At 40.1% G+C, this 22,855-nt stretch overlaps 1 protein-coding gene across 3 annotated transcripts in view; it reads right to left on the bottom strand.

Annotated features, from left to right (window-relative positions):
- Positions 1–22,855, bottom strand: part of LGR5 (leucine rich repeat containing G protein-coupled receptor 5) — a 122,095-nt gene that overhangs the window by 64,020 nt on the left and 35,220 nt on the right. For all 3 annotated transcript variants that reach the window (XM_036111832.2, XM_036111833.2, XM_078076290.1), the window contains exon 2: positions 3,210–3,281. In XM_036111832.2, coding sequence (XP_035967725.1) covers positions 3,210–3,281 — 72 coding nt within the window. The remainder of the gene's footprint in view (positions 1–3,209; positions 3,282–22,855) is intronic.

The following is a 22,855-nucleotide window of genomic DNA, read 5'->3' as shown; positions in this document are numbered from 1 at the left end:
CTATAAATACTATCCCCTTTTGCCACGAAATGAGTAATGATGTCTTCGAAACATCAGTCAGATGCAACACAGAATTATATATGAGAAAGTGGTCTAGCTTTTGAATTCTGCAAGTTGGCCCGCTCAGCAGAGGGAATTCCAGAACAGAATGAATGAAAAACTAGAATGAATAGCCCTTTAAGGGTCCCCTCTATTTCTGAAATTCCATGATTCCAAGGTCAAGACACTTAATGGAGTTTCCAGATATAAAAATAAGACAATACAGAAAAATATCTTTTTCAAATGGTAGTTCCCTCCCTCTTTTTTTTTTTTTTTCTTGACTTTTCTCAATGATCTTTTGAAAAACTGGCCTTGGAACAGAATTGACATTTACCTCATGAAGAAAGAGTAGTTATTTTCAATGAGTTGGGTCACCGAGGGAGGAATTCTATTATACAAAGTCCTTGGGGAAGTGAATTCCTTATTGATTCAGTTTGTGGTCTAAAGTAGAGGTGCATTACTGCTATAAACATCAGGGTGCATGTACCCCTTCGGATCCCTACATTTGTATCTTTGGGGTAAATACCCAGTAGTGCAATTGCTGGATCGTATAGTAGCTCTATTTTCAACTTTTTGAGGAACCTCCATACTGTTTTCCAGAGTGGTTGCACCAGCTTGCATTCTCACCAACAGTGTAGGAGGGTTCCCCATTCTCTGCATTCCCGCCAACATCTGTTGTTTCCTGACTTGTTAATTTTAGCCATTCTGACTGGTGTGAGGTGGTATCTCATTGAGGTTTTGATTTGGATTTCCCTGATGCTGAGTGATGTTGAGCACTTTTTCATGTGTCTGCTGGCCATTTGGATGTCTTCTTTGGAAAAATGTCTGTTCATGTCTTCTGCCCATTTCTTGATTGGATTATTTGTTCTTTGGGTGTTGAGTTTGATAAGTTCTTTATAGATTTTGGATACTAGCCCTTTATCTGATACGTCATTTGCAAATATCTTCTCCCATTCAGAGATCTTGCCATTTGCAACGATGTGGATGGAACTGGAGCATGTTATGCTGAGCGAAATAAGTCAATCAGAGAAAGACATGTATCATATGACCTCACTGATATGAGGAATTCTTAATCTCAGGAAACAAACTGAGGGTTGCTGGAGTGGTGGGGGTGGGAGGGATGGGGTGGCTGGGTGATAGACATTGGGGAGGGTATGTGCTATGGTGAGCACTGTGAATTGTGCAAGACTATTGAATCACAGATCTGTACCTCTGAAACAAATAATGCAATATATGTTAAGAAAAAAAAAAAAGAAGACGATAGCAGGAGGGGAAGAATGAAGGGGGGAAATCGGAGGGGGAGACGAACCATGAGAGATGATGGACTCTGAAAAACAAACTGAGGGTTCTGGGGGGGGTGGGAGGATGGGTTAGCCTGGTGATGGGTATTAAAGAGGGCACGTTCTGCATGGAGCACTGGGTGTTATACACAAACAATGAATCATGGAACACTACATCAAAAACTAATGATGTAATGTATGGTGATTAACATAACAATAAAAAATTAAAAAAAAACAAAATGGAGGTGCATGTTGACACAGAATGGAAGCCTTGTGCCATTGGTTAGTGTAAGGAAATGACAGAGGAAATCATAGCAAATACACACCTTCAAAATACAGGGTAGGGGTATACATAGGACTAAGCGTCGTGTTTTAATTATGGTGAGGAAGGGAGGATGAGAAGGATAGAAATCAGGAAAAAACCCTAATTGAAATTTGCTAAAGGTAATCTTTAGAAATATTGGCTAATGTCTACCATGTCTTTTGCTTTTTTCTAAGGAAGCCAACTTGGATGAGAAGCTCCTTTTACATGTTTTGCTTTCTCAGGATGCATTCATTCATCAAAAATGTATTGATTATTTATCATATACAAGCCATGACTAAGATAGACAAGGACTCAGCCCTGACCAAAGTTACTTTTTAGCTGTGGAAGTGGCGAGAGAGAAAAGAGAAGAGGGGAAAGGAGGAGCATGGACAGCCCAGAGTGAAAACCCATGAATGATAAAAACTTACTGTACAGCCTCATATTCTGAGCTTCCCCACCGTATTCCTGGATAACAACCTGGGCATATATTCAACTGATTTCAGTAGTAAGACAATAACATTTGCTAAAAATATAAGGCCATCAAAAATATAGATAAAACCCTAAAGGGAGAAATTTGAGAATATTATCCTCTTGAAAAGGGAAAAGATCAATGCGGTGTAATTTGGTTATGATGGAACATTCTTCCCACTTCCCATGGTGGATCACGCAGTGCATCAACCATTTAAATTACTCCTCAGATAGGACCCTGACTTCAGGATTTATAAAGGAAGTATTTTCAAAAGAGGTCATTGCCTACACAATTCCTTTAATCAACAGTCAGAGGATGTACTCAAGGGATGGTGCCAAACTTTCTTCATGAGGACTGTGAGGGCACACGGCTCCCCTAGTCTCCATCACTCCAAAGGGTAAGAGGATCAAATGAATTTTTAAATGCAGATTTTTGGATTATACAGTTCTTTTTCATCTTCTGGAAAGTGATTACGAGACTTAATCAAGATTCCTCTGTGTATCATTAGCTAATTTTAGCTTCATCCTTTTTTATTTTTTTATTTTTTTTACGGTGAGTTTGGGAGAGCCCAGTTTTAAGTCCTCTGTGGATTTCATGTTTTTCTGTTCAAGCCGTGAGGGAAGCTAAATTAAGAAGTAGGAAAATAGTAATTAAAAGTGATTAGGACAAGAAGTTTTGGTGCTACGGAATGTGGACTCCACTCTCCCTGTCACAACCTGAACCAAGCGGCAGTTTTTGGTTTTGATTATGGCCTTACTTGCTATTTTAATAAACATGAACCGGTATTCAAACTTTCAATATCCTGCTGCTTAACTATTTCCAAAGAGACATCCAGCGCTCTTAAACAGCCTTTGTTTTAAAATTTTAATTTGTTTGGCTCAAGGCTCACCTTAGAAAGTTGTAGCCTCATGGTCAACTCTTTCATAAGTTGATTTCCAGAATCTTAGGCAATTCCTTTTTTCTCCCCTCCCAACTAAGTGTTTCCTCATGTGCCAAAATTGTTGGTGCTGACAGCTTTTTTGCCTTGTTTTATCTGGTTCCCACAGTGAGTATGAGGGGCAAACCCAGGAATGTGCTCCGTGTTGACTGGACGCATCGCGACTACGGGGATACTTACAACTCCTCCAGGAAGCGGAGACTGAACAGGGGATTCGGGGGCAGCTGACTGATGTTGTTCATACTGAGGTCTCTGGAGAGGAAAACAGACAGCACGTGAGGAGCGGTGTATGCCACCACGAGGGAATCCAGCTGTTCCCTTCGCACATTTTCAAGCAATACAGCCCAACAAACTCATTCTTTTGCTTGACAAATGAATTGCTATTTTGCATCTTAAACATATTTCTTACCGGCACCCCACCCCCCACCCCACCCATCTTGGGCTCTCTATCAAATTAGAGACCCTAGGAGGAGCTTATATGAATTCAAAATGATTTAGACCATTCATGGGCATGCTGGTAATCCTTCATGTTTAAAATTATGTGAGTAGGACGGCAAAGGAAACAGACATAACTCAACCCTAGACATAACCCAACTTCATGTCTTGCTTTGAATTTTGTGACAAAGAGAAATGTCTTCCCCATGCAACTCTACAAGTCCTGCTTCTGTGGGGCTATAAGCACTTTGTAAAAACAAATGTTTTGATTCAAAGAAACTTAAAAAAAACAAAACAAACAAGACAAAAAGCCCATTCCCTCCTTCTAACATGTTCCCTTTGCAGGTTCTCGGATTGCATTAAATAAGTGAAATGAACCATAAAACAAGGGTGTAATGTGATCCCGCTCCATAGCACACTTCCTGCTGGGCCTGCACAGTAGTTCCTGGCACAGGAAACAACAAGCCACTTTGGGCAGAACTCAATCAATTTTTGTTTTAAGGGAAACTCCATGTAATTAGATTTTATTCTGTTTTTACTTTTCTATTTCTTGACTGTCTCCCACGTAACCCTACAGCATCACTGACATATGCCATCTGTATCTCAGAGGACAAAAGACTGGCAGCGGGACAGACTGCCATCAAGACCAGCTAAGACTTTAGGTGATAGTCAACTGAAAGTTGACTTAAAACATGACTCATTGCTCAAACCCGTAGGTTCAGATTCTATTCAAAATTCATTATAATCTCAGCTCAGGTGTACATCCTTAAAATTTATCTCAAGATAAGACAATGAGCTTCTTTTTATTTATTATTTTTTAAAAATTGACTTAATAGGCATATGACATTGTAGTAATTTTAGGTGTACAACATAATGATGTGATATATGTATATATTGCAAAATGATTACCGCAGTAAGTTTAGCTAACATTCATCACATTTACTTTTTTTTCTTGTGATGAGAACTCTTAAGATTTACTCTCTTAGCAATTTTCGAATAAGCAATACAGATTTGTTAACTATATTCGCCCTCCTGTACATTACATCCCCGGGACTTATTTATCATATAATTTTAAGTTTGTATCTTTTGACCACCTTCACCTATTTCACCCATGAGCTGTTTAAAAAATCCAGATTATTCCTGTTATTTAAGTGGCCACACCCATAGCATCTAACCAGCTGATGTCAGTATAGATTGCTTGGTTCCTTTATCAAATATTAACTTTTAATCACTGATGGTAAGAATGGAGGGATTGATCATTTACTCTTTAAAAAGTGATTAAAAAGTCACTAGCATGTACAGGAAGATAAAATATTCAGTTAAATGTTTCAGAGTACGGTAAAAAAACAATTATAAATTTTAATATCCACTACTGAACAATGATACAGCTGAGTAACATGCTATATTCTTAAGCTAAAACTATACGATGTCAAAAATATACACCAAAAATTTTGTATTTCCATATATTAAAAATCTGGAGGGGCACCTGGGTGGCTCAGTCGTTAAGCGTCTGCCTTCGGCTCAGGTCATGGTCCCGGGGTCCTGGGATCGAGCCCTGCATCAGGCTCCCTGCTCAGCAGGGAGCCTGCTTCTCCCTCTCCCATTCCCCCTGCTTGTGTTCCCTCTCTGTCTCTCTCTCTCTGTCAAATAAATAAATAAAATCTTTAAAAAAAAAATCTGGATTGTTTTCTGGCATTGTCTAGGTAAGAGTGCCAAATAATTGATTAGCAATTTAAATTTTTTGTGCAGATATTTCTCTGAAGTAGCAAAGTTGTTTAGTTCACTGAATAGACATGTATTAAATGAATCAATCAAGTTTTTGGATTCCTCACTGGGACTATATAATCCCTGCAAAGACTAGATATTTCTCAGGTACTCACTTATTTCTCATCGATATCCCACTTATTTCCTAAAAGAATCAAGTTGGTTTGTTTTTGGAGCATGTTTAATAGCAACCCAGATCAAACCAGTTTCAACATCAAGACAACTGGTATGGATAGCACTAAGTTTCCTCTCCTCTTACACTTTTCTGTGTGATGTGCAAATCAGTTTGGGACAAACGGCACTCTTGTCTATATGCAGAAAGCTCTAAATAGAACGAGGAAATTTACATATTAAGGAGATTCATAAACATTCCACATGATTTTAATACTTATTATCCTATTTCAGGTTCCTGGAAGTGAAGCTTATATAAGCCTCTCAGGGTCCCCACTGGAACACTTTCTATGGCAGAACGGGGGAAAGAGCAAGGCACTGGCAGGGTAGAGGGCCTGGGGTTGGATTCCTGACCTCCCCATTCACTAGCTGCATGATCTTGGGAGAACTAATCTCCGTGTGGCGGGCTTCCTTGTATTTAAACTAGGGTGTCTCTACATTAATAGTTTATGCTATTGAACTCTTGCTAGCTGTTTCCAATCAAAAGAGAGTGACTTAACTTATTTCTTAAAAAGAGAAATATCTCCCTTTCCCAAAAGGAATTAATAACTTCTCTGTGTTACCTGATGTTGGGTTCCTCTTAGAAAATGAGAAAATACTGGGTGGAGGGATGGGTTAGCCTGGTGATGGGTATTAAGGAGGGCACGTATTGCAATGAGCACTGGGTGTTATACCCAAATAATGAATCATGGAACACTACGTCAAAAACTAATGAAGTACTGTATGGTGACTAACATAACATAATAAAAAAAAAATTAAAATAAAACCGTAATAGGGAAATTGCAAAAAAAAAAAATGGAATGAAAAATAGCAGAATACTCATTATGCTCAACCTATATATTAGTGATTTTCAAACCTGGCTATATTAAAGTCAAACTTGGGGAAAAAAAAAGAAAATGAGCAAATACTGCTAAACCATTCCTTTACCACCTGTTTTCTAATAAGTCTGTTTTCTTGTTTATTTGAGAGAGACAGAAAGAGTGAATGGGAGGGAGAGGGACAGAATATGAAGCAAACTCCATGCTGAGTGCAGAGCCTGATGCAGGACTCGATCCCACAACCTCGAGATCATGACCTGAGCTGAAACCAAGACCTGGATGCTTAACCAACTGAGCTACCCAGGCACCCCAAGTCTGTTTTCTTTTAAAGAGCTTCTAAGCAATGCATATAAGCCTATAGCAGAAAATAACTTTCCATATCAACAATCTAAGGTAAAATGAAATAGGCCTCTAAAATATAAATTCAAAACAGATAAGCTAAAAAGGAATTTGTCTGCATTTACTTCTTTCATTCTGTGTTCACCTTTGCATTGATGTTCAAATGGAATACTGGTCCTCTAGCTTCCCAAACTAGACTATCCATGGTGAAAGACAAATTTTTTAAAATTTTGAATTTGCTGAGTGTTTATAATTTAAAAAAATAAATTAATTACTAGGAAAGGGAAATAAAAACACTAAAATGCATAAAATAGGAGCTCAATATTTTGTTATGTGATTCAATATGGATTATTCAATTACTATAAAAGCTTCTACACCTTTACTCTCAAATTCTTATCTATTGTGGATTAGTAAAAAGCAGCCATGTCCTGGGAAGGACACTTTCCCGGACCACTCTTTGATTAACAATGCTCTTCTTGCCTTTATGTCAATTTTGAGTTAAAAATGATAGAATGAGGACAACATTAAAACTCTGTACTAAAATATTCTCTTTCTTACTTAAATTATATGTAAATTTTTCTTTTTAGTATTGGTCTTTCTGACACCTGGAACACATATAACCTTAGCAGTAAATCAGGAGGTCATAAAATAATTTCCAAACATGCAAATTATTGATTTTTTAAACTCTGATTTTAAAAGGGGGTCCCATATTGCACCACATTTTTCTCTATGATTCAGTTTCCTAACATTTGTGAAATAATGTAATGGATTTCTTTAATTTTTTCATCTTTTGCCAAGATGTTGGAATTAATTTTGAACAAGTGGTCACTATGTACAAAGATTTCATAAGACATGGAGGAATCACTGTGACAAGATGGTCAAATATGTTCAACCATTCTGCCCTGTCTCTGACCCTGCTCTTGCAGATACTGTGTTAATGACTGTGTCTGGGAACCTAGAACAGGGGCTGCAAAGCTCTATGGGAGCAGTTGACTCTATATTGGAGTCATCTCAGGAGCTTTATGGAATACTGATGTCTGGGTCCCATCCCCAGAGTGCCTGAATTGATTGGTCCAGTATGGACACTGGGATGTTTAAAACCTTCTCCGGTGATTTGAATGTTCAGGCAAGGCTTAGAACCATGGCACAGGAGCAACCCTGAATTCCCAGGTGAGGGCTCTGAACTCTACAACTCACTCAGAGTTTAGGAGGCCTAATTGTTTCCTAGAAATAGAGTTCCGTCCAAGCGAACAGTAGCTCTCTCTTGCGAATATCTTTGTTGCTTGCAGTTTTATTGTTTTTCTTCATTTGACAAATGTGAGTTGAGCGTTAATGGTGGGCAGGTCTAGGGACACAGTGGAGAACCAATCCAAGTCATCTTCAATTTTTCCCTTTTCTGCTGTCCCTACGTCCATAAAGAGACCCAGTATTAATTCTCTAGAGCTTTCTTCTGGATCTGGCCTCCCTTCCTTCTTTTTGGCTGCTTGCTACCTTTGGTCAGGTCCTTGTTATGTGGATAACTGTTCTGCTCTCCCTGTTTACTGTGTCTCCTCATACTGTGTCTAGGTCATCTTCTATACCATGGCCAGAGAGGTCACCCTGAAAAGCCTATCTGATCGTCACTCCACTCAGAGTCACTGTTAGCCAATAAAAAAGGCAACCTCTCAGGTGCATCCACAGGAAAAGGGGCGTGATGAATTACAAAAAAGATCTTCTTTGCACTCAAGCAGCAGAACAAGGTGAATGGTTTGCAAGCAGAGCCTGGCCTGGAGTTCAGCTCCCACGGAGGAGTCCCTGTGCAGGGCAAACCTCACAGCTGTAGCCATATGGACCCCCTCCATCTGAGAACTTCCGCTGGCTCCAGGCTTCTTACAGGAATGAATGCCTAAACTATTTAGGCTCTTCATGATCTGGCCTAATGTATGTTTTGACCTTGATTTGATGTCACTTTCCTCTATGCGATGTGTGGTCCACTTATACACTTGAAATTCTTGCTGTTCCCCTTTGCATCCGTCTTTACATATGTGATTCTCTTTCCCTGGAATGCCTTAGCCTCTCTATTTCCAAATTCCTACTCCTGTGCTCCCCCACCCTCCCCTCGCCCCAATTCAAGATCTAGCTTTACAGACCCTTGTGTTTCTGACACAGTCTTTTGTCTTTCCAGCTTAGTCTTCTATTTCAATCTCTAGTCCTTTGATACTTCCAGTATTAAAGCTTTGTCTTAGCCTAAGAACCTAGCTTAGATCAAGCATTGGTCCCTGGATCACTACCTCACCAACACCCTCAACCCCCTGGTCCCTTGTCTTTTGTTTCATTCTCCTGGCAAAATCCCAGCTCTGGAAAAACACCATAATTCATTTTCTCTGTTCCTATCCCAGGGTACTGAGTGCTACTAGAAAAGAGAAACTCACAAATATGCAGACTAGTGACTATAAATTCATGGTCTTTGTGGGTTCTCAACACTGCTGCACAATCCTGTTATTTGTGATTGCTCAGTTTACTCCCACAGGAACTGTGGCCAATCTTTAACACTTGCCTCAAACCTCTTAATCAACAACGACTCCCATCTTGGGACACCTTCCTTCTAACTTCATGGAAACAACTGAGATTCTTTAGACCACCAAACATGAAATAAACCAAATTCTTGTTCCTTTTTGTCCCCTGCTTACTATACCCATACTTTCTGCTTGCTTAGCCTTGCTTATGGGTCCCATCCCCTGAAGGATGCTATAGCTCATTACTCATGAGTAATTCCTTCTACTTCCTCTATTTTTTACCTATTCTTCTTCCCTTTCAATGTATAAACAGAGTCAAATCTTTTACTCTACTAAAACAGATGGGAAGCAGGATCTTCCAATCCAATGTCTTCCTTTACCTGCTGTTCAGTCTTTCTCATTCCCTTTGAGGTTGTTTAGAGTCTACAATTGTAGTCTCCACTTCACATTCCCTTTCCAACCCACAATATACAGACTTCCATCCCTACACTCCAGTGAAATTGCTCTTGCCAAAGAAACAGTGACCTCCATATTGTCAAATTTAATGAACACACGACTTACTGGGCCTCTCTCTTGCATTAGATTTGGTCTTTCTGGAAATTCTATACTCCATTGGTTTCCAAGTCATCATTCTCTCAGGATTCTTTCCATACTTTCCAACCTTTCTACTTTATAGGCTCCTTTGTGGGATTTTATTCTATTTATCCCTTAAATGTCAGTGTTCTCTGGAGTTCTGCCCTTGGCCTAGCGCTGTTCAATCTGCCCTTTCTTCTTGGAGACTGTTACTTACTTTCTGGGTTTGAGTATCTCTCAGATGCCCATAATTCCCCACCTCCTAGTCTTAATCCCTCTCTCCTAAATCTTACTCCCTCTCTCCTAAATTTCAGAACCATATATCTAATTTCCTTCTGCATATGTCCAGTTAGCAATCTTGCAGGAATGCACCATGCATGAACATGCACCATGTTCAAAATGGAAATAATTATTTCCTATTCCAAATTTGTTTCTTTTTCTGTAGTACCAGTTTCTAGTTAGTGCCATTACCATCTTCCTGCCAGAAAAGCCCAAATCTTAGATACTATTCAAGTCTTCTTCTTTTCATCTTCTCTACCTCTTTTCCTCTTTCTTTACTCTTCCCTGCTGCAGGTGCTCACCATCTCTGCCCCAGTCATCTGAAATTGCCTTCCTACTCCATGGTTGCCTGCTATCAGTCTTATCCCTCTAGGCCCACCCTCTAATGGCTAGAGAGAGAGCCATTAAAAAATGCAGAATTAGCCAAATCACCACCCTACCTAAAACCTTTCAATTATCATTTTCCAAATGAAATTCACACTTGTTAGTATTGCACATAAGCTCCATTGTGCAGCACACCAATGCTTTACTACTCCGGCATATTGATTTTCATTCATTGTTCAAGACTTAGGTAGGGCGTCATCTCCTCCAGGAAGCCTTCGCCCAACTGTAAGGTTAGGGTAAGTGATTTGTTCTCTGTCCTCCCATATCACCCCACACATTTAATGGCATCATATTGAAGTGATATGTTTATGTGTCTATCTCCTACAGTAGGCTGTGACTCCTCATGGTCGGGTTTTTTTTTTTTTTTTCATTATAGTATACTTCTAGTGTCTAGCTGAGTCTTGCCATATAGAAGATACTCAGTGAATGCTCAATTGAACTCTCTTCTACTGCAGCCTTACTATAAGTGAGCAGATGATCTTACCCAATCCATTTTTTTTTTTTTTTTGAAAATCATGTTTCTCATCAAATGGCTACATTGCTTCTAAGTGTGGGGCATATAACACTTCTAGTATGAAACACTATTGGGAACAAAACCCACTTTGTGTATACCCACCTTCCACAATGATTTTTGCTCAGAATTAGAGTTATGGTTTCTCTCTTCAGTCAGCCTTATTTGCTTTCTGTCCTAGAGATTCCTCAAAGATTCTCGTCCATTGAAAGTTCCCCTTCTACCGCCATACTCAAGTACCTCTACCTGCTGCTATTGCTTCTCCTTTCCCCCCTTCCCCTCTTACCATTTTTCTTCCTCCCCTTCCTTCCCTCTTCTTTCCTTCTACATTTCCTTTTCTCCTCTTTGTCCTGCTAAGACATCTTTCCTATCATTTCTATGGACTTGTTGTGGGAGGAATGTTTGCTTTAGGTACTTAGTCCACCATCTTAAAATCCAGCTCTACTGTTTATCTTTGAGACTCGGTACAGGAATCAGTGAACAAAGAGGCCATTCCTTATAGTGTGACTATTAAACAAATTAGGAAAACAACTCCCCAAAATGGTTCTTTAATCTCGGCCACAGTTGAAGACAAATATTTTCTTCTTTAGCAGCACAGTGCAATTCCCATTTCTTCTAAGTACAATCATTTTAAATTTGTCTTGGGAGATCCAGTAGCATTTAGCTTTCTGCCAGATACCTTTGTTAACAATGGATCCAGGCTGGAGCCATTCCAACACTTTTTAATTGATCACTTTTCAAATATGCTTCTAGAGATAAGCCGTCCTGTGAACTTCAAAAGGAAAGGTGCAGGCTTAAGTAGCATTTTATGATAGTATGAATAATGTCATTTCCATGTACTTTTCTCATGTTATTAACTCCAAAACAATGTATCTTTGAAAAACATTTTTTATTAAAGTGTAACATATATAGAAAAATGAATAAATCTTAAGTGTCAAGCCCAATGAATTTTCAGTGTGAACATACCTTCACAAATGAGCACATATCCAGAAATAGGACATAATCATTGTCTCAGAAGCTCCCTTATATTCCCTTCCACCCACTTCTCCCCCAAAGGGAACCAGTCTGCTGACTTCCAACACTTTTATATTAGTTTTGCTTAGTTTCAAACTTTCTGTAAATGGAATCATACAGTGCATAGTTCTTTTTTTTAAAACACATTTTATTATTTAGAGCGGTTTTAGATTCACAGCAAAATTAAGAGAAAGCTAGAGAGATTTCCCATATACCTCTTGCCCCCCTCCCGCACGTGCACAGCCTCCCCTGTTATCAACATTCCCCTCCAGAGTGGTATTTTTGTTACAACTGATGAACCTATTGACACTTCATGGTCACCCAAACTCTGTAGTTTACATGAGGGTTCACTTTTGCTGTTGTACATTCTATGGGTTTGGACAAAGGTATCCACCATTATAGCATCAGACAGAGCATTTTCAGTACTTAAAAATCCTCTGTGCTCCATCTATGCATCCTTCCATTCCCCATCCCCAAAGCTGGCAATCCTGAACCTTCTATTGTCTCCATAGTTTTGCCTTTTCCAGAATGTTATATAGTTGAAATCATACAGTATGTAGCCTTTTCAGACTGGCTTCTTTCACTTAGTAATACAGAGCAGAGTTTTTTGTGTTTTCCTAGCTTCTTTTGCTCATTATGTTTATGAAATTTATCCACGTGTTGCATGTAGCAATAGTTTACTCCTTCTCAATTCAATATAGTATCTCGTTTTTTTATTATACCACAACTCAACTGTTGATAGACATTTGGGTCACTTTGTGTCTACGATGAGTAGTGCTGCCATAAACATTCTTAAGTATGTCTTTTGTTGAGCATATATGCAATGTGTGTATTTCTGTTTGGTATATATTTACGAGTAGAATTGCTGGGTCTTGGGCTATGCCTACATTCAGCTTTAATAGATCATGCCAAGCAGTTTTCTAAAGTGGTTGTGCTGAGTTATACGTCCACCAGCAGTGTATAAGAATTCCAGTTGTTTCACACCTGTTTTTCTCCATTTGTTATCATCAAAATTGGCATTATTTCTCTATTAAATTTTAGTCATTTTCGTTAAATGTACAATGGTATTTCATTGTGGTTTTAATTTGCATTTCTCTCATGTCTAGGAGAGTTGAATACCTTTTCATATGACTTTCGGCCCTCAGGATACCCTTTTGTGCAAAGTGCTAGAAGAATATTTTATTTTATTTGATGACCTTTAAGTTAAAAATAAAACTTACAGGTTGTAAGTGAAACAATCCATTTATATGTAAAGAAAGACTAATAATCTTTTCATTTCTTTTCTAATATTATTATTTTTCCTGAGGTTCCAACGGTATTAGGAGCTTGTATTCTGGAGCTATCCTGCCTTAGTTTGAGTTGGCAGGATATTTGCTATTTCTGAACTGAATAACCTTGAGCAAGTTATTTAACATCTCTGTGCCTCAGTTACCCTAATCTCTGAAATAGCGATAGTAATAGTATCTGCTTTATAGAGTTGTTGTGAGAAATAATGGAGTGACTACATGGCAAGTTCTTAAGTAGTACCTGGCAATAAGCGGACAACACCATAGCACTGCAGAGTTTGCTATGATCATGATGATGATTATTTATTTATTTTTAAAGATTTTATTATTTGACAGAGAAAGAGAGAGAGAGAGCACAAGAGGGGGAGCGGCAGGCAGAGGCAGAGGGAGAATCAGGCTCCCCACAGAGCAGGGGGAGCCCAATGCAGGACTTGATCCCAGGACCCCGGGATCATGACCTGAGCCGAAGGCAGTCGCTTAACCAACTGAACCACCCAGGCGCCCTGCTATGATTATTATTATAACATAGACTCTCTTAGTGTTTTTACACATAAAAACTCTTACCTGCACAGATGTATCAGGAGTGAAGAAATATTAGCTTATTGATATCTGGTTATCTTGAAAAATCTTTTTAAAATTACAGTATAATCTTAAAAATGTTTAGAGATAGCTGGCTTATGTACTTACATATGGGTCCCTTTGCTTTATTAAATTTTTAATGGAAAATTTGAAAAGACAGAGCCTCAAAGCAAAGCTCATTTGAAAATTTTACATTGTCACCCTGATCTAATAGATAGACATAGTTAATGTGACTGGGTAGTCACGTACCTTATTTATATTTTGTGAATAACAAGAGAAGAGATAGATGTAGAGGCCACTTTTAGGCACACAGGCTTGAGCGATGGAATGTAGAAAGGGCTCAGAGTGCCCCCCTGGCTGAGTACAGACAGGCCCATTAGGGAACCCACCTCAAAATATCCAGAGGCACTCACTGACCAATGGGCTACTTACAACCAGGCACAGTCACCAAAAAAGGGAGAATTCCATACGTTGCCATACCTCCTCGCCTTCCCCCTTTAAAAACAGCCCCCTCCCACTGCCTCCTGGCAGATGGCCTCTCTCCTCTGCTGTCCCACCAGCAGCTCCCTTGCGGTGTATTCAATACACTTCTATCTCCTTTGTCCTGCCTCAGGTAGATCATTTCACCCCATAGTCAGTCGCACCACATTTGGGGCCCCCATCTGATCGGACAGACACCCCATTTAGACACCTCAATAGACACAGTTATCTGTGAGTGGACCATTTATCTAAAAACTCAGGCACTCGGAACACTCCCCAAATAGAGAAATGAGCAAGCAGACAACAAAATGAAACAAAAACAAATGGACAAAGAAAGAGAAATTACAACAAACCAAACCCTTTTACAACTGTCAGAATTAGAAGCCCACAAAGTCAGTCGTGAATGTTCATGCACTTTTCTCAGAGGAAAAGGTCTCAATCAGAAGGGAAGTATTCTTTATTTGGGCATTCTTGGTGGGGTTTTTGTTTTGTTTTGTTTTGAAATCCATTGCAGCAAATTACCCGTGGGAAGCAAACGTGACAAGGTTGGCAATGAGGTGGGAAAGCAGATTTAAGAAGTCAAATGTCGGGACGCCTGGGTGGCTCAGATGGTTAAGCATTTGCCTTCGGCTCAGGTCATGATCTCTGGGTCCTGGGATTGAGCCCCATGTCGAGCCCCACATGGAACGCCCAGCTCAGCGGGAAGTCTGCTTCTCCCTCTCCCTTTGCCTCTCCCTGCTGCTGGTGCTCTCTCTCTCTAACAGTTGTCTGTGCCCAATCATAATACCTAGCATTTTTCTCTCTTTCTCTCTCTCTTTCACATACACACATGCACACACACATGCACGGCCCAATGAATCTTCAGACAACAACCCGTTTACAGATGAAGAAACAGAGGCACACAGAACTTTAGCTTTCCTAGGATGATACCAGCAGTAAAGTGGCAGAGCCAAGCAAGGTCTGAACCCGGTCCACCTGACTCTAAAGCTGTGGGATCAGCCCTTTGCAGCTACACTGTACACTGGAATCCATGATCTAATTTCCTGCCATAGCTTAAGTTCAGGTCTTAATATTTGCTTGACCTTTTTGATTCTTAAGGACCACGTATGTAAGAAGGGGCCTCCGGGAAAGTCTCTTCTCTACTGTTCACACCTTTGTGTGGCATCTCTGGCTGCTTTTACCTCTTAGCCAGCCCCTGGGAATGACTCTATTTGAGAACACCTCTCTGGCCCATCAACTCCGCTTCCTTCCACTTAGCCTTTGGACATCATCTTTTGGGTCCTTCTTGGCTCCACGGTGTGCAGCCCCTGGTCCATTTCCCTCCCAGCCCCAGATCTCAGAATTCCAGTTGGAACTCTGGGCCTTTCATTTATCCGGCAGGAGAAGTCAAGCAATTGCAATGAGATCTTAATGGTCCTCTCTGCCTTCATTCTTTCCCCCTTCCCAATCCATCTGAAGTTATCTTGATTTTTTTTTTTCCCTGAAGGAGAAAAGAGCTAATATCTTATACTGTGCTTCCGTTTTTTCTTTTAACAATAACTCCATTTATTTGTCTAAACAGTTTACGAAGCTCGTTCATGCCACAAATTGGTCTCTGTGTGAGATAGTTGAATATGGATATTAGTGGAGTCCTAATTAAGACTGTGTTATAATTCACAACAGTAATGTTCATGTGAGTAATATATTCTGTTTTTCTTTATACTTAGAAAAAAAATCAAACAACCGACTTTGGAATTAGAACGGAGTTTTTCAATCTTGACACTACTGACATTTGGCGCTTGATGATTCTTTTTGCTGTGGGGGGCTCTCCTGTGCATTGTAAAGTATTGAGCAGTATTCCTGGCTCTACCCACTAGATGCCAGGACCACCTCCACTCCTCCAGCTGTAACAACCAAGAACTTGTATAGACTGTTTTGGGTTGAATTATATTCTGCCCCCCCCACCCCGCCATTTGTATGGATGTTCTAATGCTCCATAACTCAGAATGTGATTGATTTGGAGACAGAGTCTTTAAAGAGGCAATTAAGTTAAAATAAAGTCATTAGGGTGGATCCTGTTCTGCTATGACTGGTGTCCTGATGAGAAGAGGACATTTGGACATAGGGACAGAGGGAAGACCATGTGAAGACACAGGGAAAAGACAGCCAACCACAAGCTAAGGAGAAAGGCCTCAGAGGAAAACAATGCTGCCGACACCTTGATCTCAGATTTCCTGGCCTCCAGAAGTGTGAGAACATAAATTTCTGTTCTTTAAGCCACCGGGTCAGTGGTGCTTTGCTGTGGAGGCCCTGAGAAACGAACGTACAGAAGCTGCCAAATAAATGCTCCCGAGGGTCACATCGCCCCTGGCTGGGAATCACTGAACTAGCACACGTGAACTACACACAGGAGACTCTTCGTTTTGCCTTTTGCAATGACAGAAAAAGTCATGTAATGACTTTTTCTTCAAAAGAGGAAATTTAGGAAAACCTTCCCTCCCTACTCCTCTTTCACACCATAAATGCCTTTTAGCAGATAATTTCATTACTTAATTATTGGACAACAAAAATATACAAGAAAAAGTAGAGTAAAAAGCTATGAGATATAGTGTGTGTGTATGTGTGTGTGTGTGTATATATATATATATATACACACACATATATAATAATTTTGGGCCTGTGACTATGCCTAATGTTTCCATAATAATTACATTAAAAAGACTCCCAAGGCAATGTTTCAAAGAAAATCTTTCAAAAGCTTTGATTAAAGGAACTAGATCTATTTTATTCCACCCAGGCAGAAATTCCCATTGTTTTTCCTGCTCTGTGCAGTAAGCAAGAGGCTGAAATATCTTGCATTTAACATGGTGTGACTAAGGGATCCTTCCTTGCCAACAGGATGAAATATTTCTCTTCCACCCATATTCCATCTCATATCCTGGAGCATATGCAAAGAATCTGGGTTATTTTTTAAAAAGGCAGATCTGAGCCATCATCCAACCTTATCCCCTGGGTTCAAAAAGCCTTTGTTGGTTGTCCACCATCTGCAAAATGGAGCCTAAATACTGTTACCTAGCTGTGGTATGTGGAAAGTAAAATGGGTTACAGATTTAGAAAAGAGGTCAGGGTCTCGAGTGATGGTTCTGCCACCTTGCTGTTAGAGTCTGTCACTTTTTTTGCTTTTGTGGCCTGAACTTCTTAATGTTGTATCGTAACACCTCTTTCATGCTGCCATGGTGGGGATTAAATGAGATAAGGTAGGTGCGCGCCCTTGGCTCAGTGTCGAGCACTGGAAAGGCTTTCCCTAGTTGTGGGTTGACGTCTCCATGGTCCAGTCCTAATCCGCTGGATTACGTTTACCTCTCTAAACCTTTCCAAATACAGATCTTCCTTCACTTATGATGCAGTTACATCCTGATAAACCCATCATACGTTGAAAATACTGTAAGTCAAAATGCATTTAATACACCTAACCTACTGCACATCACAGCTTAGCCTCGCCTACCTGAATTGTGCTCAGAACACTTACATTAGCCTACGGTTGGGCAAAAATCATCTCACACGAACCCTATTTTACAACCAAGTGTTGACCATCTCATGCGATTTACTGAATACTGGACCGAAAGCGAGAAACAGAATGGCTGTTGAGTGTATGGGTTGCTGACCCTTGTGACCGCAGGGCTCACTGGGTGGCTGCCACTGCCCAGCATCACAATAGAGGACAGTACTGCATGCTGCCAGCACAGAAAGGAGCAAAACTCAAAATTCCAAGTGTGGTTTCTACCAAATGTGTGTTGCTTTCGCACTGGCATAAAGTCGAAAAATAGCGCGCTAAGTCCAACCATTGTAAATTGGGGGTCAACTGTCAACTCTATTCCAGTCACACCAGACTATTTTTTATTCTCCCGTTGTGTCCTGAGGTTTTGCTTTTTAGATCGACACAGGCAGTATATTTCCAGTAAACTTTCTGTTCAGGGGAAGGGCTTTGGAGGAATCTTGTCCTGGGGTTTCCTGCTTTTTCCCAGGCTTTGCTAGAGTTGTGCAGACTAGAGAGTCTCCATGGCAAGGGCCTGGCACAAGGCTGGTCCAGGGGAAGCAGCTGTCACCTCCCAGTCACATCCCAGCCTGCTGAGGTCTCACTCAGTCCTCCTTCCTAAGCGCTCTTCACCTTCTTGCTTCTATTCCTGGCCCCCTCCACAGATGCTCCCCACGGAGGCCAAATTAGCTTTTCAAAACAGAATTAGATAATTCCCTGGCGCTGCCTGAAATCTTCCAATGGATTCCTGCTTGCTCTTAGAGTAAACCCAAATGCCTTAGCATGGTGGACAGGCCCCGAGCACCTCACCCTTCATGCTCGTCCTGCCTCACTGCGCTCAGGGCACAGCTGCGATAGTGTGGCTCCCCCATATCCCAAGGGCTTTCTCCCTCAGCCCTGACCTGTCAGTTCACCTGCACCCACAATGCTCATCTGCACCTCACCCTCCCTTCCAAAGGCTGGCTCCTCTTCATTCTTAAATCCTTACTTTTTCAGATGATCCTCTTGGTCTTCCAATCCAGGATAGGTCCTTTCCCACCTTTCCCTGCTCGTCTTCCTGCCTACCCCTGCCCTCCTCCCCCCTCTCCCTACCTCTCACCACCATCCTTTCCACTTAGAATAGTTTGTGGTCACATCTTTATTTACTTTCCTGTCTTCCTTTCTTGAATGCCATGAAAGCAGGGTGTGTTAGATCACCAGCTTTTACCACAGCGTCTGGCACATGGTTGACAATCAATAAATACTCTTGTTGAGTGACTGACCAGCTGAATGAATGCTGCATTCTTTGGCATTATTCCCCTCCTTTCTTATTTCTGGGAGGATTATTTTTACTAAGTATGTTTTTGTGGGTCTCTGAGGAGAGTACAGCAAGCAGATAAAAGAATACTGGGTCTACTTTGCATTTCCTATAAACAGTTGGCCACAGTGTTTTAAAAATAACTTTTAAAAATAACATTACTATAAATGCTAATCTATTTATCAGAAAGATACTAATGAACAATGGATAGGAAAAAATAAGAAGGAACTCAATAAGTCTCGCTGACTAATTTTTGAGTTAGTTTCTAGCCGAGTATGGAAGATGTAGAAACATCTGATTGCATTTTAAGTAGGGCACAGATTGTATTTTTATTTTGCTTTTGAACAGTATATGAGTCTGCATAGACAAACTTCTCCCTAAATTGAATTTTTCCTCCCACTAAATGGAAAAAATCTTTACCGTTCTTACCTCAGTGATGTGGGGAATGTGAATGAAATATTCATAAAGCATATTCTGAGATCCTTTGAAGTGCCTACTTAATACTTAATGAGCTCCTGTTATTTTTGCAATGCTTTTATACATTTTAAATCCAAAACAAGGTAGGAAAAACAGAAATGTAATTCTCCAAAAGAACAAATGCTACAAGATAGACTCTCAATTGAATTCAACTACCCAAGAGTTTGATTTAAGCATTCCTTTTCTTTAAACTAAAATAACCTTCTGAACACCACATGAGACGGCTGCTTGCATTCAAAAGATGAAAGACAAAACATATCTTCATGAGGTGGTGGCACTTTTCAGTTATGTGATGGGAATAATCTTCTAGCTTAATGTTTGTCTTCATTTCTCTCTGGGACGGCTAGGCCAACTCTAAAGAGACACTCTTCCATTTCAGATAAACTGTTTTCCCTCTCAACTTAACCAAGATTCCAGGAGTGGAGGCAGACTCAATGATTAGAGAAGAGAGATTTTAAGACCTCATACACTCAACAGTAAACAGATCAAATGCTAAATCAATTTGAGAAAACTGGAAGACTTCATTTTTGCTACCAATCACGTAGTTTAGCTATTTACCTTCCCAAGGACCTGTCATAAAGGCAACTGTCTGCCTTTCTTAAACATTTGCTGCAGAACATTCATTTATATGCTTGGAGTCACTTGAGAGCCAATAAGTCACTGATGAACTTTTAAGAACAACCAAAGGCATAATTATTTGTTGTTATTGGTTAATGAGTTACAAAGCTTAAGAAAATGTAAAAAATAAGTATAACGTTTTAGACCAAGAGTGACTACATATATCATTAGAGATCCAAATTGTCAGATTAAGCCACATCAAAGGTATAATTATTAACTGAGAAAAGATGGAAGAGGAAAAAATGGGGAAACTTCAAAAAGAGAAAAATCCAAGCTTGTGTTTTTATAATGAATCTTGTTAAAGGCACTGAATCCTATGTGGGAATTCAACAAGTGCCTATTGATGATTAAGCTACACATGCAAAAAGGCAAGGAGGTGTACCAACCCTAAGGAAGTAAGTTTGCAGATCTTACTACAGATTCAACAGTAAGAAAGCGAGCTCTGACACTCATGGATACTTGCCATTACTTGTCACACTGCCCAGTCCAGCTGCCCTGGAGTTGGGGCATGCACAGCTGTGTGGCTTTATGTGACAGTCCTACTTACTATGGCCCCAGCAGTTCAGTGCTAAGAGAGGAGGCCATCATTAAGTAGAACAATTCCCAGGGCAGCTAGTGGAATAAAGTATTGGTGACCAGATAAGAATTTTCTTCATTGATACAATACTGTGTAGTTTTAATTGTGTTTTCATGAATGTGAAACTTTTTATTTTTTTATTTTATTTCATTAAATTAAAATTAAAATTAAATTTAAATTTTATTTTAGGTCAAAGTGATTATATATTTGCACCCAGATACATAGGCATTATATTATATATCCATGTTATATATATAGTTTAAAAAACTACAAGCTTTAGAATAAAAAAACAAATATAAAAACAAAAACAAAGTCACCAGACCCCTTCCATCCCTGATTCCCACTTTCCAGAGCCAACCATTTGTATGTCTTAGTCCAGAGTCTCTCGGGGCTCACTCTCTTCAGACTGGAACTTTCCAGTCTTCGACCAGGCTTATTGTCTGTGCTGGAAGTTTGGGTGTTGAGGAAATAGGTGTCTGGCTGTGTGAGCTAAGGGAGATGTTTAGCTGCTTATTATTAAGAATTTCAGTGAATCTCCCTATTTTTAATAATAGGTGGATCTTCAAAAGTACTCTTTTTTTAGGAATTGGGTTGCTTCTTGACTAACCTTATGCCATTTCTCTGCTAAGTCACGTCACAGATTTTTAACACATCTCCTCTATTATAATTTTCTCTCCTCTTCTCTTTGTCTTTGTGGGTTTATGCTTTCTAAATTACTTTGCTGCCCCGTGAGATAAACATATGTTTAATCCGCTATGTGTTTCTGACATTTTTCTTAAGCTGAAACCACATGCCAATTATTCAAATATCTACTTGTTTTAGGTATAGTGTTTCATTACTCCAACCCAAGCCAGCCTGATTAAAAATAGCCACAATATATCATTTACAGGGTGTTGCTCCCGGTCATGCTTAGGAACTTTAGTCTCCAACAGATTTCCTTCCCGGATCATTCTGGAAGTTCCAGCCTTGGGTGGGATGATTCATCTGCAATGCAAGAACTAGTGTTTGTGACTACAGTATGGTATCTGCTGCTGACCCGTCTTTCTGCCCTGAGTTGCCACCATGATGTGTCAAAATGCTATCAATGACCAGTTCACTGTGCCACAGATACTCATCCCAGGCGTTTTCCACCTGAGACTAAAAAGTATCCAGGGCTCTGTTGGTACCACCGTCACCAGGGCCACCACCATCACCAGTGCCCTGCTCCTGACCCAAACTTCTGCAGTTAGGCACCATTTCTTTTTGATACTTCCTAGAAGGTTCCCCCATGTAAATAAACCCTTCCTCCATCATGCTTGAATCCCAAAGTAGAGACAGCTTGGGTTCAAGTTAAGTAATTTACCCAGACTGATTCCACTTAGAAGTCTATATGCCTCCAAGAACATGTCCTTGATGACCACAGGTCCAGAAAGCTGTCAGTACATTTTCCACTAGTTAGGGAGACAGCTTCCTGAAGGAGCTGAGATTTCAGCAGTGTTTTTTGTGTCAAAAGAAGAATAGTAAGGTAAAGTGGGTGTTCAAAGGGAGTAGCCGCTGGGGCGCTTGGGTGGCTCAGTCAGCTGAGTGTCTGACTCTTGATTTCAGCTTAGGTCATGATCTCAGGGTTGTGGGATCGAGCCCCGCATGAGGCTCCGTGCTCAGTGCAGAGTCTGCTTGAGAGTCTCTCTCTCCCTCTCCCTCTGCCCTTCCCTCTGCTCTCTCTCTCTCAAATAAATAAATAAATAAATAAAATCTTTAAAAACAAACAATGAAGGGAGTGGCTGGAGTTCCAACTGGCAGATTTGGGTAACTTTGTTGTCCACCTACTGATCTGGCTGGCAAGCAGTACCTTAATATTCACATTATTATGTGACTCCCATCTGACCTGTTCAAAGAGAACAACCTTCCTAAACAAAGGAAACCTATGTTTCAATCATTAACATCCTAAACAAAGGAAACCTATGTTTCAATCATTGACATATTGGTGATTTTTCTATCCTATTAGTGTCTCCAAACTAACTCTCAAGATCCCAAGGTGGGAGTAAAATGACCAAAGAGGAAATGAAATGTACAGAATAAAAGTCTTCATTTTCTAATAAGTGAGATAAAAAATGGTAAAAGTTTCTTAGTCCTTTAAATTCCAATACAAGACCAATCTCCCCATAAAATCCCTCCCAGATCTTAGCTGGTTAGTAATTAATCTCTTCTGCTACCAAACTCTTAAAGAACTTTCTTT

Source organism: Halichoerus grypus, chromosome 6 (genome assembly GCF_964656455.1).
Source record: "Halichoerus grypus chromosome 6, mHalGry1.hap1.1, whole genome shotgun sequence".
NCBI lineage: Eukaryota > Metazoa > Chordata > Mammalia > Carnivora > Phocidae > Halichoerus > Halichoerus grypus.
The sequence above is the reverse complement of the archived record's forward strand: the minus strand, read 5'-3'. Positions and strand labels throughout refer to the sequence as shown.